Source organism: Macaca thibetana, chromosome 2 (assembly GCF_024542745.1).
Source record: "Macaca thibetana thibetana isolate TM-01 chromosome 2, ASM2454274v1, whole genome shotgun sequence".
Classification (NCBI taxonomy): domain Eukaryota; kingdom Metazoa; phylum Chordata; class Mammalia; order Primates; family Cercopithecidae; genus Macaca; species Macaca thibetana.
In genome coordinates this window covers 4,854,490-4,882,158 of record NC_065579.1, presented here as the reverse complement: position 1 = coordinate 4,882,158, position 27,669 = coordinate 4,854,490, and the positions used below count along the sequence as shown (strand labels likewise).

At 39.8% G+C, this 27,669-nt stretch overlaps 1 protein-coding gene across 5 annotated transcripts in view; it reads right to left on the bottom strand.

The window, feature by feature from the left end:
• Positions 1 to 27,669, bottom strand: part of ATP13A4 (ATPase 13A4) — a 173,468-nt gene that overhangs the window by 122,999 nt on the left and 22,800 nt on the right. For 3 of the 5 annotated variants that reach the window (XM_050779096.1, XM_050779099.1, XM_050779100.1), the window contains exon 3: positions 232 to 405. In XM_050779096.1, coding sequence (XP_050635053.1) covers positions 232 to 405 — 174 coding nt within the window. Of the gene's footprint in view, positions 1 to 231; positions 406 to 12,810; positions 12,970 to 27,669 lie in introns of all 5 variants that reach the window. The other 2 variants (XM_050779097.1, XM_050779098.1) reach the window with 1 other exon arrangement.

Genomic DNA, 27,669 nt, shown 5'->3' with positions numbered 1-27,669 from the left:
GTGTACATGTACCACATTTTATTCATCCAGTCTATCATTGATGGGCATTTAGGTTTGTTCCATGTCTTTGCTATTGACCATACACAAATTATTGAATTCCTGCTAGATGCAAGGCTGTCTTGAAGCCTCCACCTGCTTCCTGTCTTGTGCACATCTCCCTCCAGTCATCTCAAAACACATTGTTCAGAAACAAAAGGGGGGTACCAGCTACATAACCAGGTACACACTTACTGTTGTCCTCAGCAACACAGTGTCTGCTTCTTGCAAGGAACATGGGACACAATGTGCCCATACATGCCACGCTGGTCTCCAGTAAAACACCAAGGGGAGGATTCCAAATGAGAAGATGGATCCGGCAAGGCAGAGACTTTTCCGGCAGCCTTGAGTCCGATAGCCAAATATCTCCTGGGACAGAATCAAAAAGATCCCAAATATTGGTTGGGCACAATAAGCAATAAATGAACAAATACTGATTTTAGTGATGGAAATGGAGGCAGAAGTGAAGGAGTTGAGGAGGGTGAGGAGAGGGCAGGGTGAGGGATGGACAGAGTGGAGAGGGAATCTCGACAAAGAAGTATAAGACATGATTCCAGGAAGCAAGGAAGTCCCAGTCTAACTAGAACACCAGTTTCAATCCTTTGAGCACCTTGCTACCCTGTGCCAAGCACCGTGCCAGGTGTTTAGATGTGTCGTCTTATTTAAGTCTCCCAAGCATCCCTGTGTTTTCCACGAAGTGAGATAATTATCCTCATTTCATACATGGTGAGACTCAGCTTAGAGTGGAGGAATGGGATGACCTGCCCAAGGCCACACAGCTAGAACGTTCCACTGCTAAGATTCCAACCCAGGTCTGTCAGCTGGCTAGCCGACGGCAGTACCAAGAGATTCCCTTGGCTGGCATCAGCAGACACAGGAGAGGGAGAGAAAAGAACCAGGCCTTGAGATCTGAGTCAGGGTTGGGTGAAAGTATTTGACCATAAGAGGATTAACAAGCAAAGGCTAAGTTACCCTTGGGAGTTTGGGTTAGAGTTGTGCCTTCCCACGTTCCTTCCTCATTCAGTAACAAACAATTTTATGTCAAGGGGAAAAACACCAGAGGGACTATTTGGTTTACTTCAACTCATTCTACTGAGCACTGATGCATCATGAGAGGATATTATTAGACCCCAGAGGATATATACGAGACAAGAGTCTCACCTCTAATAAACGTATACTCTAGACAGACGTCTTCCTTCCAAGGAAATTCTGAGATAGAATAGAAAACGGCCCCTGAAGTTTATGATCTTAGTCCCACAGCTTTATCCCACAAAGTCATGGGTATACTTTATACTGGTTATGATGGCTAAAATTGAGAGGTAGTAGAGTGTCCTGATTAAAAGCACATTCTCTGGACCAAGACTCTTTGGATTCAGAGACTAGCTCTGCCACTTACTGGGCGTGTGATTTTTCGGTACATTGTCTGACCTCTTTATCCCTGTTTGTCTTCCACAAAATGGGATAGTAATACTACCCACGTGACAGGGTTGTTGTCCTATGTAAGCATTTACTACGGCTGTTGCTGCTATTGCTTGATCATGTGCCCCTGAAATAGACCTGAAATTCTATCCCTCAGTTTATTGGCAGTTAGGTACAAGAATTCCTAGTGTCAATAGTTATGCTCTTGCTAGAATTGTCTCTTAGGATAACAAGGGAGCTGGAACATAAAACTTCTATCAACTTCTCTATCTCACCTGATAAAGATTACATTGCCAGGAAAGGTTCTGTGATGCTTGGCTGAAGGTTGCTTCTGTGTGTAAACATGAGGTTCCTTTCTATTATTAGCAACACATACAGGTGCTGAATGGCTTTCTTAGGCATTGTCCAAATTTGGCATAACCGATAAAATGTTCTCATTAACTCAGAAATGATCTCTTAACTAATTTTCCAAAGTAGAATGTAGATTCCGACATGAATACTCTTCTGCTCCAAGCTCAAGCTATTGCTGTCCAGATGCCAAGCCTGGAATGGCTCTGTCCCCTCATCACACTGGCAGCAATGCTCTCTTAGTCCCACACAGAGCAGTGTCCCAGTCTTAATTTCCTTACTTGCCCTGAGTACAGCTACCGTTCTTTCCCATGTGCTTTTTCTGTTTCAACACTTTGGCATAGATCAACTTCTACCTTCCTACCCAGCCATTTTTTCATCTTTTTAAAATATTATATTTAAAAGTTTCCTTGTATTGCCAGTCAGTTGAGCCCCCATGTAATATGCCTGAGTTACTCTGTTCTTACAGCAAAAACCTCTGTTACCATGCTTTCTTTTATGGGCTATGCAGTGAGGGCTGTCTATAGTTTCCAAAGTGTCTTTGTGATTACTGTCAAGATAAAGTAAACAGAAATTATTATCTTAATTCTCCATTAAGAAAACCAAAGTTCAAAGTTACTATAATATCCTAAATAGCAATAATAGTGATTATTAACAACTAATTATTGATAACAGTGCTAGCAGCTAACATTTATTGGGCACTTAATAGCCTTTCACTAAGCATATGATACATACTCTCCCACTTAGTTGAAAAATATTAAATTAGTTTCCCAAGCCACAAAGCTCATAACTAACTCAAAACTGGGCCTCCAGTCTAGACCTCTGCAGCATGTGGAAGATGATGTGGGCTGGCCATTTCTACTCCTATGCTCTTCTTTATTCTTTTATTTCAGTTCAATTTAACAAATGTTTGTTACATGTCCACCAAATGGCAGGCATGTGCCACTGAATTGTACTAAGATGAAGTGAATTGCATTGAAGGGACTATTAACAGATATTGGGTTTAAAATTGCAAAAATCAGCACAGTGCTGTTATTATCATCCCATAGCAATTCCCTTCCTACATTTATGGAGTACCTTCTATGTCCCTGGGTATGCTGGAGGGAAGTGTCCTTGCTACCCTGCACTCCATCCACTCTTACCTCCCACAGAAAGGGATCAGTTAGAAAAAAAAAAAAAAAAAAGACTACTGGGAAAACGTCAAAAGAATATCACACAAATAGTCAAGTTCATGGCAGGCTACGTGCATTATGGATCAGCACACTGTCCCTTTCTTTATCCCTTCCCTACCCATACATTCTTCTTCCTCTGTCCCTGGGCATCCAGGTCCTTTGCATCTCTCAGGGCTTAAACTTTGGTCCAGGTGTCCAGGCCTTGTCTCCTGCAGAGCTTCTATGCTCAAGGAGCCAAATTCTGCTCTTCGGAGCAATGTTTTAAACCATCTCAACTAATAGAACCTTCTCAGTATCTGTAGACCCTCTCCTCAAAGAAATACACACTTACACACAAACATCTTCATGGATATTTAGGGAGGATCCCATGGCCTAGAAAAGATCCTGCTCTAGAGGTTTCATGAGATTGAATCAAGGCTTGTCTTCCAGAGTTTACCCTCAGTACTTGAACTTAGGGCCTGACACCAAGTCAGCACTTAACGAATGTAGAAGTATGAAGACACAAGTGGGTGGAAATGCAGGTGAGGTGTCCGCTGGAGCAGAACACTCCTGTCCCCAAAGAAGCGCCAGAGGGCAATGTCACCACCTAGGGGCCTATTAGTCCTGAGAGTGGTTCTCAGCCTTCCAGTCCCAGAAACTACCAGCAGAACCATCTCTCACAGGGAATATTCCATTTAAGCAGATCTCAGAGACTGGGATTAACGAGAGAGAGAGATGTATGCTGCTGTCATACTAACCAGACAAATACATGGGTTGGTATGAAGAGTGCATTCTCTCCCCAGTGACACCATCTCCACCGTCATGACTGACCTGCTAACAGAGCCATGTGCAAGCACAGTACTTAAAACAGGTTCTGGAGTCTTCTTTGACCATCTCCCACCCTGGCTGGCACATGTCTTTTTTAAACACATTAATTCTTTTAATCGAAGTACAGTCCAATCTTTTTGGCCTAGAAGTCAGTTTGTCTCTTTAAGAAAATGTTGCATTTCTCTACAGGCTTCGTTAAATATTTGAAAAGTTTTAAAGTTTCCATTTTTAAAAGTTTACTTCCCTGAAGATCATCTCTTTTCCCTTATTTCTGAATTTGGGGTGTTAAGAGAATCCTTCACTGTTATTTCCAGGCCCTACACCCAATTGTTTTAAAGGAACACATTTAAATGGATTTACCTCGCTGCTTGCCCAACCCCAACATCTATTAAAATTCCTGCCTCTGTACAGTTTCTTCTGTGCCACTCTTTAATACTAAAGGAAGTTTTTCTAAGTTTCTTCGAAGTTAATTTGACTACTAGATTCAGGTGAAAAATTCTCAACGTGAATGACCTAATCTAGAAATCTTAAACTGGAGGCTCAAAAGGAGTGACCTGCAGACTCGTTTCTTGTTTACTTGTTAAGAATTTCTAAAAACTTTAAATTGGTCCCCCAGTTATTTTTACATAAAAATTATGATTTGTACTTTTTTCTTAAAATAAATTAAAATGGTGACAATATTGTTCCCACATTCTTGCACTGCAATAATCAGTTGGAAAGCAAAAAAAAAAAAAAAAGAAAAAAAAAACACATGTATAATATAACCCAGGAAATAACCGAGATGCCATCTAGTGAGTGAGACGTACTGTGGTGTGTCCACACAATGAGATTTAATACAGCACTTCAAACGGTTGAGCTCCAGCAACACACATCAATATGGATGACTCTTAGTAATGGAATAGGAAGTGAAGAAAGTCAGTGCAAAGAATTGTAATAGCATTATAACCTTTTTATAAAGTTGAAAACAACTCGCATTTCAATTATTTGGGGGATATATCTAGTTAAAAGAAAACCATATAGGAAGGGAAGCAAGGGAATGATGAACACATGATTTAGTACAGTGGCTGCCTCTGTTGGGGAAAGGCAGAGGAATGAGAGGCCACACTGTTACATGCAGACGATTGTCCAATCCTAGCTTTTGTTTGTGGTGATGGGTTCAGCACATTATTGTAAAGAACTAATTAAGTAGCTAACCAAATTAATGCAGCACAACACGGGCAAATAACATGAGTACATCATGAACCAAAGATTATGGACAATCTAACTGTGAGCACCTCAAGTCTTAGGGGAAAAAAAAGAAAACAGAACCGGCCAGAGCAAGTACCAGATGTCCCCTCTAAATGAGCAGGTGCCCTCTTATTGTCTGTGGTTCCTGCCTTGCTTTCTTTTGTCTGCAACACTGAGGCTATATGTTAGGTTCCATCGCACATCTCATGCCAGGCCTGCTCACTGGAGCTGCAGCCTCACCCTGTAAGCTAGTGGTTCTCAACCAAGGGAGAGTTTGTCTCCCAGGGAACGTTTGGCAACGTCTGGAGATATTTTTTGGTCACTCAATTCTCAATTGGGTGAGTTACTTCTGGCATCTGGTGGGCAGAGGCGGGAATGCTGCTACACACCCTACAATGCAGAGGACATTCCCCTACCTCCAAAAAGTTATCTGGCCCAAAGTAGTGCCAAGACTGATAAAAACCTGCTTTAGGCATTATTGTTTCCTCCCAACTAAACTAAGCAGATCTCTAGGTCCTAGTGCCTAGGATGACATCTTCAGCACCCAAAGAACTACAAAATTTTGATTTTGAAACCCATGGTAAAAGAGGATTGACAATACTAAATGACCAACAAAGTAGGTAGTGGTTGCAATGTAGCCCAACAAATCATTTCACAGATAAGGAAACTGGGGTACTAAGAGAGAAAGCAGATTGCCCATGTGATCTACCACCTGCCTTCCTCTCCTACTTCATCTTGGACTGCTCTCCCTCTCTATCACACTGTACCAGCCATGAGGACTCCTTCCATTTTGTTGAGTTCACCAAGCTCTTTCCTACCCCCATGGTCTTCCCATGGCTTGCTATATCTCATTCTTTCAGTCTCCTTTAAATATTTGCTTTTCAGAGAGGTCTCAGCCAACCACCCTATGTAATTTAGCCCCTAATCTCATGTGCCTTTTATAATACTTTCGTAGAATTTTCACAATTTGAAATTTTTTTTTTTTTTTTTTTTTTTTTTTGAGATGGAGTCTTGCTCTGTTACCCAGGCTGGAGTGCAGTGGCGCAATCTCAGCTTACTGCAGCCTCTACCTCCTGGGTTCCAGTGATTCACCTGCCCCAGCCCCCTGAGTAGCTGGGATTACAGGTGCTCGCCACTGTGCCTGGCTAGTTTTTGTGTTTTTAGTAGAGACAGGGTTTCATCATGTTGGCCAGGCTGGTCTCGAACTCCCGACCTCAGGTGATCCGCCCCCTCACCCTCCCAAAGTGCTGGGATTACAGGCGTGAACCACTGCGCCTGGCCTGCAATTTCTATTTTTTGCTTGCTTTTCTGTTTCCTCCTTTCTGCTCCCCTACAACTAGGCTTTAATTTATGTCATAGTAGGATCAATTCAAGTTTTTTCTTCCAATGTTGTTTACCCAGCACCACATACATTATCCGCATGTAGTGGGCACTCAATAAATATTTGCTGAATCAATCAATATATAAATGAGTGGCTATATTAAACGAAAGAAGAAAGGAAGGAGGCAAAGGTAGGAAAGGGAGGGAAGGAGGGATGAAGGGCAAGAAAGAAGCAGTGAAGGGAAATTAATAAACCCGTACTCTCTTTGTTCCTAGCACAAGAAATTTAACTGTATTCTCTCCTTGGATGCTAAAAATAAAATCAGTCCACTGAGAGGAGGAAGGAGAAAACATAGCAACTCTCAGATGCTGCTCTGTGCCTTTGGTCATTAGGAAATGTTAAACTAGTCACACCATTTGCATTACATCAAGTTAATCTCTAAGTCTATGTTTCTTGAATGAGTGCTAGGATTTTTGCTTTTTCTTTCTCTTTTTAGTCTGTCTCCAAGGGTTCAAAAGATGCTAAAGGTAAGACTGAGTTTTACATCTCTCTGTCTTCAACAGAGCCAAACCAAGAGCCTGCCCTGGAAGGGACAAACTGGTTAGATACCTGCTCTCCAGGCTCCTGCTCTAGACCAAAAAGTGTGTTCACAATCACTTGAGTGTGAATTGTGCTGACTCCCCAGTCTTGTACATTACTTTGCAAAAAAAAAAATTATTATTATTATTATTAAAAATAAAAAATAATAATATCCAACAATGACTACTGGCGTGCAGCCGAGGCCCATTTTCCATCAACAATGTTTACATCCATTCAGTGGTTACTGGAGGGGCCCTTGAGGGGATCCTGAGGGATGAAGTGAACTGACCATAGCTGGCAGATAGTTGGGATGATACTTAATCAAATTCTCTTCCCAGCTTTGGAATGTCACTTCTCTCTCATTCCCAGCTTTGGAATATCACCTCTCTGGTCATTGACTCCCAGTTTCTCTTGCCACACTTTCTTTGTCATGATTGCTATGGGAAACAATAGAATGACACCTGGCCCAGGTGTCAGGCTCAAGAACCAAGGCAATGTTCGTTAACATGCTTCTGTGCTGCACCTCCAGCATGAAGTCTTTAAAGTATCTTTGCATCAGTTTTCACTACTATGTCTAAGACAATGGGTAAGGTATGTCTGCGAGAGATAAATCTTCCCCCTCAAGGAGCTGACAGAAGAGATGATGAATTTTAAAATAACTATAATTCAGGGCAAAAAATATTAAATGCCATATGAAAAGCACAAGGGAAAAATCAGTTTCAAATGATGAAGATCTCCCACTGAGACATTAATAGGAAAAACTTTCCAAAAGAATAATAAAATTTGTAATTGACTTGGAGAGAATTGGTAGAATTTTGATAGCTAGGAAAGGAGAGTAGGAAAGGCACTCCAAGTGGAGGAATTAGCCTTGAGCAAAGGTAGACTACACAAGGAATATATTTAAGGACAAAATGTCAGGGTAATGCCTTATAGGAGTTCAATGTACTCTAATGTTACAATTAACCTAATCGTGTATGGTTAGATAATACAACTTTGGTTGGGACTTTGGGATTCTAAGATGTGTATGCTACTCTAGCCATGGCTTTTGGAAACCAAGTTTTCACCTCCAGCCAAGCGCGGTGGCTCATGCCTGTAATCCCAGCATTTTGGGAGGCCGAGGAGGGCAGATCACCTGAGGTCAGGAGTTTGAGACCAGCCTGGCCAACATGGTGAAACCCCATCTCTACTAAAAATACAAAAATTAGCTGAGTGTGTTGGCTCACACCTGTAATCCCAACCACTTGGGAGGCTGAGGCAGGAGAATGGCGTGAACCCAGGAACAGGGGTTGCAGTGAGCCGAGATGGTGCCACTGCACTCCAGCCTGGGCCACAGAGCGAGACTCCATGTAAAAAATAATAATAAAAAAATAGAAAAATAGAAAAAAAAAAACTGCACCTCTATCTTTCCCCCTCCACAATCAGCAGGCGGACCCCTCATAATTACCCTAAAGTCAGCATTCCCAGAGAACGTTGGCAACAGAGGCCACTGCCTACGGCCATTGCAGCTGAGCAGCAGTCTAATTATGAAGTAGGCTCAGCAGATGTGTTTGGAGCTTTAGTTTCCTTTGACTAATCAGGGTTCCTTTTCTCAGCCCAGTATGCTGTCAGCTACTGCCTATGGAAACTCCTCCTTGTCACACAGGTTGGCTGACAGAAAAGCAACTTATCCCACCGTCAGCTGCAGGCAGGAAGGTAAGACCCTGCCCTGTGGATAATTGCCCATACAAACTTGAGTTGAAGTTCATGAAAACTTACATTTTATGTAAATAATAACTTTGTATTATGTTCCAGTCACCCTAAATATATATTTTGTCATATGCTGCTTTAATTCTCACAATCCTTTAAGGAAGATAGTATCAGCCATGGATCAGAATAAGGAAGGTAAGGTTTGGGGAGATTAAGAAATGTACCCACAGTCACCCAGCCGGTTGGTAAGAGAGCCAGGTCCTTCTAATTTAAAATTCTTTCCACCCAACAAGGCTGCCTGTCATGAAGACACTCCCTCCTCCTCCTCCATAGCTCTCTGATATTCTCATCTGGCAGGTGTCACAAGTGACAGTGCATGAACACTTGTTGATTGTCCACATTTGAGCTAATGGATGTGCTGCCCAGACAGGTTCATAGGTTCCCCTTAAACAGGTTTTCACAAGCTTCAAACCATAGAGTAAGAGGAAATAGGCAAGAGGGACTCCACCCAATAGCCAGACAGTGGTTTCTACAGGCATCATCCTAATCTTTTGGTCTAGTAATCTTGGGCAAGAGGGATTTTCTAGGCTCTCATGTGATGAGGAAATTAAAACTTCTCTTTCTGATGATGTCTTTAGTATAATAATAAATAAATATTTTGTCTTTGTCTCCAGTTTCTGGCATAGAGCAACTGAAACCCTTGGAATGTTCTGAATAACAGGAGTGTATTTTGTCATTCAAAATGAGCCCCTTTCAGCCAGGTGGGGTGGCTCACGCCTGTAATCCCAGCACTTTGGGAGGCAGAGGCAGGTGGATCCCCTGAGGTCAGGAGTTTGAGATCAGCCTGGCCAACATGGAGAAACCCCATCTCTACTAAAAATTCCAAAAATTAGCCAGGCATAGTGGCAGGTGCCTGTAATCCCAGCTACTGAGGCAGCTGAGACAGGAGAATCACTTGAACCTGGGAAGTGGAGGTTGCAGTGAGCTGAGATCGCGCCATTGTACTCCAGCCTGGGCAACAAGAGTGAAACTCCGTCTCAAAAAAAAAAAAAAAAAAAAAAAAAAAAAATCAAAATGATCCCCTTTCAACCATATTCAAGTTCATGCTAATGAGGTGACCTTCAGGATGGGGGCTGGTGGTCAGAGGAATCAACCATATCTTTAGATCATTGGAACTTTCGGTTTCACCCCCTGACCTCTAGGGAAAGGAAAAGGGCTAGAGACTGAGTTCCATTGCCAATGGCCAATGATTTAATCAATTATGCCTGGGGAAAGCTCCATAAAATCCCCTATATGATGGTATTCACAGAGCTTCAGAGTTGACAAACACAACCATTTACCAGGAGGGTAGTGTGTACTCTCCCTCCATGGGGACAAAAGCTCCTATGCTAGAGAGTCTTCCAGACCTCACCCTATGTAGTGCTTCATCTGGTTATTCATTTGTGTCCTTCATAATAAGCCAATAATAGTAAGTGCTGTGGTTTGGATGTGGTTTGTCCCCACCAAAACTCACCTTGAAATCTGACCTCCAATACAGCTGTGTTGGGAGGTAGAACCTAGTGGTGGAGGTCTGGTGCAAGGGTGCAGATCCATTACGAATAGATTAATGCCCTCTCAGAGGGATGAGTTCTCTCTCTCATCAATTCCCACAAGAGTGGATTGTTAAGAAAGAAACTAGCTTCCTCAGTTTCTCTTTCTTGCTTTCTCTCTTGCCATGATCTTTTTTTCCCACACACACTTCCCTTCTGCATTCCATCACCAGTCAAAGCAGCATGAAGCACTCCCCAAATGTGGCTGCCAACTGTGAACTTTCCAGTCACTAGAATCATGAGCCAAATAAACCTCTTTTCTTTATAAAGTACTCAGCTTCAGATATCCTATTATAGCAATATGAAATGAACTAAGACAATGAGTAAAGTGTTTTCCAAAGTTCTAACAAATCATTGAACCTGAAACGGTGGGGGCATGGGAACCTCCCAACTTAATAGCCAAATCAGACAGAAGTGTGGGTAACCTGGGAACCCATATTTGTGACTGGCATCTGAATGAGGACAGTCTTGTGGTACTGAGCCCTTAAATCTGTGGAGACTGACACTAACTCTGAGTAGTTAATGTCAGATTGAATTAAATTGTAGGACACCCATTTGGTGTCCAGAGAGCTGGAGAACTGGTTGGTGTCAGGAAGAGAAAAGCTTCACATATTTAGTGTCAGAAGTATTGTGAATTAAAATTAGCTCAAAATCTGAGAGGTGTAAGACAATAAAAGCACACAGAGGTCAGTATCTGGGAATACCACCTTGTCTAGGCAGCCTATTTACTGCACAGTGTAAAGACTCAAGCCAGGGTAGCACAGGAGAAAGTCAACATATTTAAAGACAAAGCACTTGAGTTCAAATCCTGGTTCTGCCACTTATTAATTTTATTATCTACAAGTCACTGCCATATCTAAAAAATAAGAATACTAATGCCTACCTCACAAAACTGTTATGAGAATGAAATGGGATAACAGTTGTAAAAGAGTTATTCAAATATAAGTTGTTATTATTATGTGGGAAATTAGACTTCAGGCTGATTAATAACCTCTGAGTGATAGCCAGACGTGTTTGGCCCCTCCATATAAGTCAGATCTCAGCCTCCTTGACCACGCAGTCTAAAATAGCTACCCAGTCACTCTCTAGCACATCACCCTATTTTAGATCTGTCTGAGCCCTTATCTCTATCTGATTTTTTCTTATTTGTTTGTGTTTTTGCAATCTGTTAGAATGTAAGCTTCAAAAGAGCAGAACAGCTTCAGTTTGTCTTGTTGATTGCTGAATCCCTGGCACATAGTAGGCCAACAAATATTTTCTGAGTGAATGAATGGCTCAGATTTTATAGTAAGGATTCCATCTAAGGAAGAATATAAGAATAAGATTATATTGTTATTATTTTAAAGTTCTTTGTTATTTTACTTTAAAGAGATGGGTTTTAGTTAGAGAGGGCTCCAGGGAAACCTCTGGAATGATAGCAATGTCCTGTCTTCTGACTTAGACAATGACCATACAGGTTTCACTTTAGTATTAAATTGCATGAGTATAATTTTTGCACATTTTTGTGGCACTTCAAAAAAAATGCTATGTACTCTCAAATGATTGAGATCCACTTTTACTTATAGAGATCACATCAATGCTAGTTGGTCATATGAGTCGTTGGACCCGTAGCAATAACTCTTAAGACATCAAGAGTGGCACCCCACAGCTTTGCAACCACTGGTATAGGAAAAAGCAAAAAGCAATGGCTGGGATTTCATCTAAACTCTGCTGCTGTTAAATAATCCCTTTCCCCTGTGATATGGTTTGGCTCTGTGTCTCCGCCCAAATCTCATCTAGAATTGTAATCACCACAGGTGGAGGGAGGGACCTGGTGGGAGGTGATTGGATGATGAGGACAGTTTCCCTTATGCTATCTTGTGATAGCGAGTGAGTTCTCATGAGATCTGATGGTTTAAAAGTGTGGCACTTTATTGTTCAATTCCCACCTATGAGTGAGAACATGCAGTGTTCGGTTTTCTGTTCTTGCGATAGTTTGCTGAGAATGATGGTTTCCTAGAACTTAATGTATAAAAAAAAAAAAAAAAAAAAGTGTGGCACTTCCTGACTGGGTGCAGTGGCTCATGCCTGTAATCCCAGCACTTTAGGGGGCCAACGAGGGCAGATCAACTGAGGTCAGGAGTTCAAGACTAGTTTGGGCAATGTGGTGAAACCCCATCTCTACTAAAAATACAAAAATTAGCTAGGCACAGTGGCACATGCCTGTAATCCCAGCTACTTGGGAAGCTGAGGCATGAGAATCACTTGAGCCTAGGAGGCAGAGGTTGCAGTGAGCTGAGATCATGACACTGCACTCCAGCCTGGGCAACAGAGTGAGGCTCCATATCAAAAAAAAGGCACATCCCCTCCCCCCCACCCCGCCTTCCTGCTGCCATGTAAGACATGCCTTGCTTCCCCTTCACCTTCCATCACAATTGTGTTTCCCAAGGCCTCCCCGACCATGTGGAGCTGTGAGTCAATTAAACCTCTTTTCTTTATAAATTATCCAGTCTCAGGAAGTTGTGTATAGCAGCGTGAAATTGGACTAATACACCCTGTCTGGGCCTGTTTGTCCATCTGTAAGAGAGAGGGTTGAATTATATGATCTCTTGAGTTGCTCTCTACAGGTATTTCTCTAAAGAACTACCTGCAGTTCTTGTAGCAATAGGAACCTTCTGAACATCACACATGCCACAGCTTGCAACCCCCTTAGAGATGCACATCTAAGGTCATAACTCTCGTCCATTGAGATGCCTGCCTTCACTTCAAAGCTGTCCATGTAGTTCTCACTCAGGATTCAATATTCCTTTAAAGAAAAATAAAAAATGGAGTGAGTCATAGCTTCTTCTATGTTCTCACAGCACCTTGCATATACTGGTGTCAAAGCACTAGCCCACTGAACCCTGTCCCCACCAGATACTAAGACATAGAACTGTTCTTTGTGTACTAATACCTAGCACAGGGACTTGAACACAATAAGGGCTCAATAAGTGAGGGAGGGAGGCAGGGAGGGATGGAAGGAGAAAGGAAGGAGGGAAGGAAGGAGGAAGGAAGGAGGAAGGAAGGAAGGAAGGAAGGAAGGAAGGAAGGAAGGAAGGAAGGAAGGAGGGAAGGAAGGAAGGAAGGAAGGAAAGAAGGAATAGAGGGAGGGAGGGAGGGAAGGAAGGGGAAGGAAGGAAGGAAGGAAATGGTTTCTGTTGCACCATTTGTGCAAATTGGTGCATGTTGTGCAGACTACCTGCTTAAGAACTGTCAGAGTGTCATCTGGGAGAAGGAGCATGTCACATGGAGGACCCTCCATGCTTGGCCCCAGGAATGGGAGCTAGCCTGTGACTCTGGCTACTGTGCCACATTGATCAACCGAGCATCGGAATTATCCAGTGTGTGAAGACTATTTGATTCATTTCTATGAGTGTATTTAGAATCAAGCACAGCCTTGTGGAAGGTTTCTTGAAATTCTTAAGATGGCACCATCAAGCCATGATGCATGACTCAGGTTTTAACTGACAGAAAAGGGGCCCTGGATATGCTAGAGAATTTCAAGCCAATGGACAGAAGTGGAAATGGTGACATTAGAATATGTAAAGAGGAAATGAATGATTTGATAAGAATGGAAAATTGTTTGGGAGAATAGTGGGGCATAAGGAAGACCATAATTTCTACCTTTTTCAAATACCCTGGGATGCCACACCCAGCTGATGCAGGGGAAATTCAAGACATTAAATGCTGGGCAAGATAATTATAATGTTATCTCAGGGGGATTTTTTAATGCTTTTATTACTACAGAAGCAATGCATGCACATTTTACAAATCAGAAAATAAAAACACAAATAAAAACTTTATATTACCACACCCAGAGATCACCACAATTAACAACTCATTGCATATAATTTTTCTTCTACCAAAATGAAACCATGCCATACATGTTATTTTACAATCTGCTTTTTTATTCAATGGTCTCCATTTTTCCAGGTCAGAGAGTTTTAGCTCTCCTAATACCCAAACCATATTCAAATATCACCAATGGATCTACCGATATCCTCTACAACTGGTCTTTAAAAATTGACTTGGCAGGGCCGGGCACGGTGGCTCACACCTGCAATCCCAGCACTTTGGGAGGCTGAGGCAGGCGGATCATGAGGTCAGGAGATCGAGACCATCCTGGCTAACATGGTGAAACCCTGTCTCTACTAAAAATACAAAAATTAGACAGGCGTGGTGGCACATGCCTGTAATCCCAGCTACTCAGGAGGCTGAGGCAGGAGAATCGCTTGAACCCAGGATGCGGAGGTTGCAGTGAGCCGAGATCACGCCACTGCAATCCAGTCTGGGAAACAGAGCAAGACTCCATTTCAAAAAAAAAAAAATTGACTTGGCATTATTCTATTATTCTACTTCCTAAACTAGATAGTTAATTATTGTATTCAACTTACAATTATCCATTAAGTTGTATATAAATATTTTACATACTTTTATATAGGCATACCATATAATATTAATATATACACTATACATAATATATAACAAGAATGTATTTCACAACAAAAGAAAGGGGTGAAATATCAGATATCTCATATAATTATCACTGAACTTTCGCCATTTGTTTTAATCCAGCTCCTTCCCTTTTCCATGATGATGATTTATGGAAGGGTCAGTCGTCATTGTGCAAGAGTGCTGATACACTAATAACGACACTTCCCACTAATTTCAGATGTTACACAAAAACAAGAGAGCTGCTTTCTTTTCATGATTTGTTTATTCATTTGTTTGTTTAGGAATCATTACATTTATCCCACAGAGGAATGGTCACAGTAGCCAAATTTTTTGTTTATAAGGAGCTTTATTTTTGTTTTGTTACTTTGCATTCTAATAAAAATTTAGTTACAATTTTACGTCAATTTAAGTTTGGCTCTAAACCAACAAGAGATTTCCTTAGTACAGTGCTTTGAAATCTTTTTCATATAATAGCACCCATAGAAAACTTTGCTCAGTGCTGATTAGGCAAATGCGTAACTCTGTTTGAAGCGGGAAGGGACCCATATCTTAACTCTCCTATAAGCACTCCAGGGCCACCCATGGCACCCCAGTTGGGTTGTTCTTCCTTATCCTGCATTTGTAGCAACAAAATACCTTTCCCTTGTCCCATTTTCCTCAGTTTAGTCAGTGTCAAATTGGGCAAAGTGGCACCTAAAATGAATATGTCCTATAACTACTCACCATTCCCAGGGAAGCTTGCCCTGTGCTTTCTCACCCCTGTGCCTTTATCCAAGTGGGGTTTTTTTGTTTGTTTGTTTTTGTTTGTTTTTGCTTTTATTTGTTGTTTCTCAAATCCTGTCTCAACCTCATTGCTTTTTCTCCTAGGGGAAAAAAAATTCTAGCAGTCTTTAAAAGTACTACTCAAATGTAACTTTGTGAAACCTCCTCAGCCAGAACTAGTTATAGGTTCAAAACCAAACTCATTACCTGCACCCTCCTCTGTGTCTGAATTACCATCAGCACCACAGTTACACATCCAGTGGTACGATTCAGAAATCTGGACATTCCCTTTAACATTCTCCCCACGTTCCTTGTGCTCGCTTCGGCAGCACATATAATATTCTCCTCACGTTCCCTGAACAGCTGATGAGTCCAAGGTCTATTGATTGTCTTCCAGATATTTCTCAAATTGGTTTCCTTTGCTCCATCCATAATACTACTGCCTTATTGGTTCAACCTGTATTCTCAGTGGAATCACGGCAAGAGTCAATGGGTTCAGTTCCATCTCTGCCTGAGGTTGTCCACACTGCTGCAGAGTGGTCTTCCCAAAACAGACATCTGACTTCACTTACCTACTAGTCACCAGCTGTCCTGGTTTGCCTGAGGGGCTTCTCAGGATGTTGCGATTTCAATGCTAATGTCCAGGAAGTTCAGGCAAACCAGGATGGTTAGGCGCATACTTCAAATCTTTACATCTCTTTAGAACAGCACATAAAGTTCTTCCTAATCTTCCCTACAATATCTTTTCAGCCTCAACTCTCTGTTCTCCTCGTCCCACCCCACCACACGCTCATATACACCCTGCACTCCAGCTTTGCCAAGGTACATTCAGTTCCCCAAACGGAATGTGCTTTGTCTCTTTACATCTCAGTACCTTTGTACATTGTCTCCTTTGCCTTATCTGGAATTGTTGTTAAACTTCTATTCATCCATCAAGATTCCTTTCAGTTAGCACTTTTTCAATGAAGCCATCCAGGAGTGGGTCATAGCTTCTTCTATGTTCTCACAGCACCTTGCATATACTGGTGTCAAAGCACTAGCCCATTGAACCCTGTCCCCACCAGATACTGAGACATATAACTGTTCTTTGTGTACTAATACCTAGCACAGGGACTTGAACACAATAAGGGCTCAATAAGTGAGGGAGGGAGGCAGGGAGGGATGGAAGGAGAAAGGAAGGAAGGAAGGAAGGAAGGAAGGAAGGAAGGAAGGAAGGAAGGAAGGAAGGAAGGAGGAGGAAGGAAGGAAGGAGGAAGGAAGAAGGAAGGAACGAAGGAAGGAAAGAAGGAATAGAGGGATGGAGGGAGGGAGGGAAGGAAGGGGAAGGAAGGAAGGAAAGAAGGAAGGAAGAAAGGGAAGGAAGAAGGGAAACGAAGGAAGGGAAGGAAGGGAAGGAAGGGAAGGAAGGAGGGAAGGAAGGGAGGGAGGGAAGGAAGGAAGGAAGGAAGGAAGGAAGGAAGGAAGGAAGGAAGGAAGGAAGGAAGGAAGGAAGGAAGGGAGGGAGGGATTGTTGATAGAATTCACCTAGATCACTTTGTCTTCTGTGTAACATTTGTGGTTGAGTTAGCTGAATTAAATGTATGCTTCTCCCACTAGAATGTGAGCTCCTTGAGGCAGAAACAGAGTTGTATCTACTTTGTATCTCAACAGCATCCAGGCTGCAGGGACTCATTATATTTGTTCAATTGACATGGTTTGGCTATTGTCTAAGGCTGAGAAAAGATGGATGACATGAAGGTCTTTGCTGGGGGATATGTCAAGAGGGGTTGCATGGATGTACAAATGTGCGTGGTCCAAATGTGTTCAGAGCTACTCCTTACTGGGTGTGACTGCCATGTATTTACCTTTACAGCAGTTACTGTTTCTCTTGGGGGAACCTCCTTATTGGTAACTGAAAAGTCAAAAGTGTAAAAAGCTGGAGTCTCCCACATAAACTAAGCCCTGGAAACAGTTGAAACAGCTTTACCCACTAGGTAATGAGTTATCTGGCCATTACGAGAAAATAATTCCTTGCTCAATGATCATATAGCCCCTATTTCCAATCCATAATAAATATTTATACTGATGTGCCTAAAGGTGAGACTGCCAACCATATGCATCAGAATCACAGGGGCACTTGTTAAAAGCAGATTCCTGAGTCATCACCCCAAATTTCTGAGGGTCAGGCCAGAGGACCAGGGCATTGCCAGCTTAGAGTGTTGGCTGATTCTTATCACAATGGCATTTAGGAACTGCCGACTGATACAGAAAAGGAGACTACTATTCAGACAGGTAATGCTTCTTCTTTCAAATAGTTAATGTAAAAATTAAAAAATGTTTTATGTAAAGTGCTTACATAATGCCTGACAAATGGCACCTGTTTGGTACTTATTAGGCAATGCTATTCCTATCTTTGAGTTCCCTGGTGACAACATGTCTTTTTCCTCTTTCTATTCACTGTGGCATTTTAGCATCTAGTATGCAAACTTACAGATAATAGGCCCCCAACAAACTGAATTACACCAAACTTTGATTGATGTTGAATAAGGTTGAAGGGAAAGCTAAAAACAAGATGCTATTTTTATGTACTAAATTGGTCAAGATCTTTGGCAAGTGCTGAAAGCTGACCAGAGGGCAGTTACAAGGGCATTCTTGTACAAAATTGATAGAATCATTCATAAAGTGGCACAGACTTTCTGGAAAGCAGTTCAGCACATTTACCATCAAGAGCCTTAAAAGTGTTCATTCTTTTTGATGCAGTCATGCAATTATTATTTCCAGGAATCTATCTTAAGAAAATAATCTGAAATGAAAATTCTGTAGATATTTTTATGTAAAAGAGTAAATCATGAACATGCATCAGAACAAACTCAACTATCTGACACCAGGGGAGTAGTTAAGTAAATCATGACAGCTTCTCAAAATTGAATAGTATTCAACCAACAAATTAATGTTAATAAATTTTAATGGCATAAGGAAATACTGTGTCAAGGTGAACAAAGGCATTTATAGTTTGAGTCCAATCATGTAGAAAAAAAAGTGTATAAGAAAAAACTTGAAGAAAATATTCCAAATATTAACAATGATAGAACCATGAGTAATGTTTATTTCCTGATACTTTTCTGTGCTTTCAAAACTTTACAAATAAAAATAAAGAAATATTTTTAAATAAGGTAAAAAAGAAAAACGTTTTTGGTATCTCTCAGCACTTTGAGAGGCCAAGAGGGAAGATTGCTTGAGGCCAAGAGTTCAAGAGCAGCCTGGGCTAAATAGCAAGACCTCATCTCTCAAATATATACATTTTTTAAGTAAATAAATAAATAAATAAGATTTCTACTCTGGAAACAAGTAGTAGACTTACTTTTTCCAATTTCCTTCAATGACTTCAACTGAAATCCATGGAATTTATATAGAAAACAAACATAAGAAGGCTTAGAACAGTAGAAAGAAGGCAGACAGGCCAGAGATTCTAGGAATTAAGAAATGAATGACATATTTTGCCAGCATATGTTGCTCTAAAAAATAAAAAATTAAAAAAGCAATGAATGACATAGTGGAAAGTTTCCTGAATTTTTGCTCTGTTTCATACATCCCAGGCTTGGAGCAGAAGAAGGTGGCAATCCAGAAACAGAAGCAGACCAAAAAAAAGAAAGAAACCAAACAACACCAAAAAAGCCTACTCTCTCTAGCCAAAAGTCCAGAAAAGGGATGGCTGAATAAGACAGAAAACTTTAAGACAATAACCACTCTCCTGTAGGTAAACACCACAGAAAAAGCATGACCTGGTCCCACCTAACCAGCAAAGACCAAATGGGGAGCCTAAACTTCCATCCTCACCAGACTGTAATGAGGTCCTTCAACCTCCCTGCAGGGATAGTGTTAGCGAAGGTCAAGTAGAACGCTGGGACTTTCATCCCTACCAAATGGTAATGAACACCCCACTCTCTGTGGTATCAGTGGAGACCATGTGGAATCTGGGCCTCTACCCCAACCAGCATTAACAAGACTCCTCTCCATCTCCATGCTGGAAGGGATGTTGTCAGAGGAAGCCCAGTAGAGAGTCAGAACTTTCCTAACTACTCTTTTTCATTTAATCAGTGGAAACCATCTGGGGAACATTAGTGAGGCATTCCTAATTCTTAAAGCTAGAGAGGTACTGGTGGAAAACCAATGGAAAGTTTGAACTCCTACCTTTATCCACCAGTAATAAGGACCCCTTGCCATCTTCAAGTATCAATGGAGGTTGAGTAGGCCACCTAGACTTCTACCAACTGGGAGTAATGAGGCAGTGCCATATTCTTCCCTGATTGAAGTGATGTCAACAGAAGCTAACGATGACATTAAGTTTTAAATAAGATTCATAACACAAAACCCAAAAGTTTCAAGTTTTAATGTTTAAAATTACCATATGTCAATAACCAGGAAGATCTCAAACTGAAAGAAAAAAGGCAATCAATAGATGCCAATACCAAGGTAACAGAGAGATGTAGAATTATCTGATAAGGATTTTAAAGCAGCCATTATAAAACTACTATAGCAATTACATGCACACTTAAATGAAAAAAAAAAAAGAATATCTCAGAAAGGTAATAGAAGATATGTAAAACCAAAAGAACATGTTAGAACTAAATAATACACTACTTGAAATTTTAAAACTCAGTGAATGGACTCAATAGCGAAATAGAGGGAAAGAGAAAACAATCAGTAAAATGAAAAACAGAACAAAAATAGTTCTCCAATATGAACTGCAGAGATAAAGTAGCCTTTAAAAATTTAAACAGCACCTCAGAGATCTGTGAGACTATGACAAGAGATCTGATTATCATGTCATTGGAATCCTAGAAGGAGAGGGGAGAGAGGAAATGACTAAAAACCTTAAAGAAATAATGGCTGAAAACATCTCAAGACATAAACCTACAAATTTGAGGAGATGAGTCAACCCCAAACAGAACAAACCTAAAGAAATCTACAAAAAGAAGCATAGTAGTCAAACCTGTAAAAAATAAAGACAAAAAAAAAAAAGTTAAAACCAGCCAAAGAGTGATGATACCTACCTATATGGAGAAAAACAGTTTGAATGACTGCAGATTTCTCATTGAAAATCATGAAGGCTAGAAGGAAGTGGCATGACACATTCAGAGTGCTGAAAGAAAACTGTCAATGCGGAATCCCATATCTGGCGAAAATATCCTTCAGAAATGAAGGGAAATGAAGACATTCTCAGATGAAGGAAAACTTAAAAAATTTGTTGCCAGCACACCAACCAAATAAGAGAAGAAACCTTGGAATATCAAGAAGAAACAGAGAACATAATAAACAAAATGAAAATAAATACAATAGGCTTTTCTTTTCTTCTTATGTTTCCTAAATTATGTTTGAAGCAAAAATTATAACACTATTGGGTATGGTTCTAAATATATGCAGAACATTGAAGGCAATTATATAATAAAGGAGAGTAAAATGATAAAAAAGGTTGTTAAGTTTTCTAAACTTCCTCAGTCTTGTAAAGAGATAACACTAGTAAACTGTGATAAGTTATGTGTATGTAAAATTTAATACTTGGAGTAACCACCAAAATAGCAATACAAAAAGATTCACTCAAAAACACTATACAAGTATCAAAATGGAATTCTAAAAACTGTTCAAGAAACTCATAGGAAGAAAAGAAAAAGAAAACACAGGGAAAAAGTCAGAGCAAACACTAAACAAAAAATAAAATTGCAGACATAATGCCTAACATATCACATTCAGTGTAAGTGGTGTAAGTATATCAATTAAAAGACAGTGATCATCACTGTGGATTTAAATATATGACTCAACTGTATGCTGTCTGTAAGAAATTTACTTCAAATATAACAATTTAGGCAAGTTGAAATTAAAAGATGTAAAAAGGTGTATCAGCTAAACATTAGTCGAGAGAAAAAAGGAGTGGCTATATTATCACATAAATGGACTTCAGAGTAAAGAAATTTACCAGAAACAGAGAGGGGCATTACATAACAATAAAAGTTTTAATCCAACAAGAAAATATGGAAATCCTAAGTGTGTATGCACCAAACAAGTCCGTGAGCAAATATGTTTATATATAGATATAGATATACATAATATATATAGATATAGATACACATATGTATATATCTATCTATGAATACATAGATATGTATGTATATATGTGTGTGTGTGTATATATATACCAAAAACTGCTAGAACTGAAAAGAGAAATTGGCAAATCCATTTATTATTATTATTATTTTTTTGAGACAGAGTCTCACTCTGTCTCACACCCGGGCTGGAGTGCAATGGTGCAATCTCAGCTCACTGCAACCTCTGCCTCCCAGGTTCAAGCGATTGTCCTGCCTCAGCCTCCTGAATAGCTGGGACTACAGGTGCCTGCCACCATGCCTGGCCAATTTTTGTATTTTTAGTAGAGATGGGGTTTCCCCATGTTAGCCAGGATGATTTCGAACTCCTGACCACAAGTGATCCACCTGCCTCAGCCTCTCAAAGTGCTGGAATTACAGGCATGAGCCACCACACCCAGCTGACAGCCAAAGACCTCAACATCCCTCTCTCAATAATTCATAGAACGACTAAGCAGAAAATTAACAAGGATATACAAGATGTAAAGAACATCATCAACCAACAGAACTTAACTGATATTTATTGAACAATCTAGCCAATAATAACAGAACATACAATCTTTTCAAGTTTTCATGGAACGTACATTAAGATGGACCACATCCTGGGCCACAAAGCAGACCTCAACTAATTTAAAAGAATTAATTAAGGTCATATAACATCTTCTCCAACCAGAATAAAACTGGAAATCAACAACAGAAATTTAACAAGAAACTCTCCAAACCACTGGAAACTAAACAACACACTTTTGAATAATTCATGGGTCAAACGGGAGGTCTCAAGAAAAAAAACAAAAAAAAAATACATTAAACTGAATGAAAACAAAGGCACAGTATATCAAAATTTGTATAATACACCCAAAGCAGTGCTGAAACTGAAATTTATAGCACTAACTGCATATATTAGAAAAAATGAAGTTTCCGATACAATAATCTAAGTTCCCCTCTCAAGAACCTAGAAGAAGAGCAAAATAGCCCAAGGTGAGCAGATCAAAGAAAATAATAAAGATAAAAACAGAAATCAATGCAATTGTGAATAGAAAATCAAACTGATATTTTAAAAGATCAGTAATATTGACAAACTACTGGCAAGACTGAGAAAAAAAAGAGAAGAGACAAATCACCAATATTATAAAATTTAAAAACAAGAAAAGAATAAGCAAAGATCATGAACAACTCTACACATATAAATTTGAAAACTTAGATAAAATAAACCAGTTGCTTGAAAAACACAAACTATTACAACTCCCACTCAACGTGAAATAGATAATCTGATTAATCCTATTACTATTAAGAAAATTGAGTTTGTACTTCCTAAATTTTCAAAGAAGAAATCTCTGGGCCTAGATAGTTCCACTGAAAACAAAGTCTACCAAGTATTGAAAGAAAAAATAATATTATTACTATGCAATCTCCTCCAGAAAGTAGAAGAGGATGGACTATTTTCCAATTCAGCTTATGAAGCTAGCATTATTCTGGTAACAAAATAAGACAAAGACAGTAAAAAAACAAAAAGTATAGGCCAACATCCATCAGGAATATAGAAGCAAATTTCCTTAACAAAATACTTAGCAAATATAATTCAGCAACATGTGAAAACGCTTATATGCCATTACTAAGTAGGGTTTAATTCAGGGATGCAAAGCTGCTTCAACCACACACACAGAAAAATTAATCATCATTGATTTAGCAGACCACCATGTTAACAGACTAAAGAAGAAAAAATCACATGATCATACCAAAGTAGAAAAAACATTTGACAAAAATTCATACCCATTCATGATTTTAGAACTCTTAAAAATATAAATAAGAGAATTTTGTCAACTTAATAAGGAGCATTTTAAAAAACTTACAGTAACATATGTAACGGTGAAAAACTGAATTTATTCCCCGTAATATCAGGAACAAGACAAGAATGTCCACTCTCACTACTCTTACTCAACATTGTTCTAGAATTTAAGGCTAGACAAGAAAAGGAAATAAAAGGCATACAGAAATAAAACTTACTCTGTTTACATATAATATCATTTCTCTGTAGAAAATACCCCAAAATCTACCAAAAGCAATCTCCTAGAATTAATGAGTGATTTTAGCAGTCACAGGATACGACATGGACATACATAAATTAATTGTATTTCTATATCCTGGTAGTAAACATATGGGTACTGAAATTTAAAATATGACTACAATCACTCAAAACAAATGAACAATACATGTAAATTTAACAAAACACTTACAGAACTTATATGCCAAAAACTATAAAAAGCTTATGAAAAAAATGAAGGAAGATCTAAACAAACAGAGAGAGATACCATGTTTATGGTTTGGAAAGCTCAACATAGTAAAGATTTTAATTTTTGTCAAATTGATATCCAGATTCAATGCAATACCTATCAAAATCCCAGTAAGATTTTTCTGTATATAAACAGGATAATCCTAAAATTTATATTAAAAAGTCAGTAAACTATAATAGCTCAGACAATTTTGAAAAATAACGAAGTGAAAACAATCAGTCCACCCGATTTCAATACTTACCATATAACTGTACCATAATCCAGACTATATGGCATTGGCACATAGACTAATGGAGTAGAAGAGAAAACTGAGAAACAGACATACACAGATACACCCAACTGATTTTTGACACACGTGGGGAAAAGAAAGAGAGATCAGCCTGTTACTGTGTCTATATAGAAAGAAGTAGACACAAGAGACTCCATTTTGTTCTGTATTTGAGATGCTGTTAATCTGTGACCCTACCCCCAACCTTGTCCTTGCAAGAGACATGTGCTGTGGTGACTAAAGGTTTAATGGATTTTGGGCTGTGCAGGATGTGTCTTTGTTAAACAAGTGCCTGAAGGCAGCTTGCTGGTTAAAAGTCGTCACCATTCTCTTAATTTCAACTACGCAGGGACATGTACACGGCCAAAGGTCACAGGGACCTCTGCCTAGGAAAACTAGGTATTGTCCAAGGTTTCTCCCCATGTGATAGGCTGAAACAATGCTGCTAAAAGGTTTATGGAGATGTTTGCATATGCATCTCAAGGCACAGCATTTTCCTTTAAACTTATTCATGTCACAGAGATTTTTGTTCATATGTCTTACTGCTGATTTCCTCCCTACAATGATCCTATTGTCCAGCCACTCCCTTATCTTTAAGATGGTAAAGATAATTATCAATAAATACTAAGGGAACTCAGAGACCGGTGCTGGCGTGGGTCCTCCGTAAGCTGAGCGCTGGTCCCCTGGGCCCACTTTTTCTTTCTCTATACTTTGTCTCTGTGTCTCATTTCTTTTCTCAAGTCTCTCGTTCCACCTAACGAGAAACGCCCACAGGTGTGGAGGGGCAGGCCACCCCTTCAGACACATATGCAAAAGCAAGAAAAAATAGACTTTTCAACAAATAGTGATCAAGCAATTGGATATCCATAGGCAAAAATACCCTCAACCCAAGTCTTATATCTTACAGAAATATTAACTCATAATGGATCATACATTTAAATATAAAACATAAAGCTTTAAGAAGAAATGTTGGAGAAAATCTCAGGATGTATGGCTAGGCAAAGAGTTCCTAGACTTGAAAACATCTTAGGGGCAAAAGACATGAAAAGTGTTATCCATAAAAGGAAAAATTGACAAATTGGACTTTGTCAAAATTAAAACCTTGCTTTGTGGAAGAGCCTACTGAGAAGAGGAAAAGAAAAACTACTGAATGAGAGAAAACATCTGTAAACCACACCTGGAAACAGCCGAAAAGATGTCCTGCAATGAGTGAATGGTTAAATCAACCACAGCACCATGGAATACTACTCAGGAATGAAAAGGAACAAACTATCCATACACAAAACAACCCAGATCAATTTCCAAAGGATTATGCTGGGGGAAAAAAAAAATAGCCAACGTTAAAAGTTACGTACTGTACAATTACATTTATGCAACATTCTTGAAACAACAAAATTATAGAAATAGAAAGTAGATGGTTATTGGGACTTAAGGAGGAGATACAGGTGGGAAGGAAAGAGACGTAGCTATAAAAAAACAAAACGAAGTTTCCTCGTGATGATGGAAACATTCTGTGTCTTGACTGTATCAAAGCACTGTCCTGATTGTGATATTGTATGTAGTTTTGCAAGACATTGCCAACGGGGGAAACTGGGTAAAGGGTACTCCGAATCTCCCTGTATTATTTCTTACAACTGCATGTGGATCTCCAAATATCTTTTTTAAGAAATAAATGAGCTGGAGTAGGTATCTCCAAGTGATTTTTTATATCTGAAATTCAACACTTTTGAAAGCCTAAGGATCCACTGGCTCTTGGTTATAAATGGCTGCACTATTTCCAGCAAGTGAAACTTCTTACAGGTCTGGACAAAAATGTTTATACTGGTTAGGTAAGGGTCCACATGACCTCAAAATGAAGACAGGTGAGTAACCAAATCACACAGATCCTACAGCTCTACATCTATTTGGAGATGGAAAAAACAGAGGGCAGGCAAGGGAAAGCTCATCACACAAAATTAATTGTTAATGGAAGAATCCACACATTAAAAAAAAAAAAAACAAACCTAGGCTTTAAACAGGGCCATAGCAGCTTGTAAATATCTATTGACTTGACTGACAGCCTGTGCAAATCCTTAAATGCCACTCAGCCCAGGCCCTTTCAGCGCTTGTGGATGAAAGCTCTTGGACAATTCTAATAAGTAACATTTTACTAGGGGCAATAAAGGAAAGGTTAATAATAATAATAACAACAATATTAACAATATGAGACCAAGAAGGAAATGGAGCAGGAATCAACATTTTCTGTAATGTGCCAGATAGAAAATATTTTAAGCTTTGCGGGCCGTATTGTCTCTCACAACTACTCTGATCTGCTGCAAAAGCAGGCAGAAGCAATATGCAAACAAATGTAGGTGGCTGTTTTTCTTTCTTTTTCTTTTTCTTTCTTTTTTTTTTCTTTGAGATGGAGTTTCGGTCTTGTGCCCCAGGCTGGAGCACCGCCTCCTCCGCCTGCCAGGTTCAAGTGATTCTCCTGCCTCAGCCTCCCGAGTAGCTGTGATTACAGGCATGCACCACCACGCCCAGCTAATTTTGTATTTTTAGTAGAGACAGGGTTTCTCCATGTTGGTCAGGCTAGTCTGGAACTTCCAGCCTCAGGTGATCCGCCTCCCAAAGTGCTGGGATTACAGCCGTGAGCCATGGTGCCCAGCCATAGGTGGCTAGTTTTCAACGAAATTTTACAAAAAGTCAGTGGGCCCTATTTCTCCATGAACCACAGTTTGCAGACCCCTGCCATCAAGAAACGACATGCAGGAACACAACCTGTTCATGGCAAGAGTAACACCATCTTGAAGCGAAACCACCACAGTGGCCAGTTTGACGCCTATCTACCAATGCGTTCCTGCAGCAAGGTCAAGAAACTATGCCTGTGGCATGGACAATTTCTCATAAAGATGCTTATCTAACTTCCCTAGTGGCCATGAGTTTCACAAAAGGGTCTGAGACAAGATACATGCTCTACCCTAAAAGCTGGCTGGATAAAGAGTACTTTCTGGAGGGCTCAAGAATCCACCATCTCACAGCTGCCTAAGACATCGCTTCTGTGCCTAAGTCCCTATTAAACATTTCTTTCTGAGAAACTGGGTTTGTCAGCTTCGTTCTTCAGCCTCTCAGCACCCTGAGCCTTTGGAGATGGGTTTGCAAATACCTGCTCACATGGAACACAACAGAAACATTTAGTCTTTGCACCTGTAGTGATAGTGCCTACTTAATGGGGTTATTGTGAATTGAAAATAAAGTATCACACGAAAACGCTTAGCCATGGGTATAGGACTTAGTAATTAGGCAATAAATGTTAACTATTATTATTATTAGGCATATTTGCTATTTTTTTGCTATTTTCAGTTGGCCACTTACTTTATACATGGACACTCTATGGGCAATATTTCAATGTTGTTAAAGCTCAAAATTAATTTTTTTTTCCTGCACTGAGACCTTGTATAAAAGTTCAGAAGGAAGATAATTGGATTTATCTCCCCATAAGGTTGAAAGCCTCCACAATCAAGCCTTTATTAAAGAACAAGTACTACAATTGTGGCCATAGAAGATAGAATCTGACACCAAGGTAATAGGAA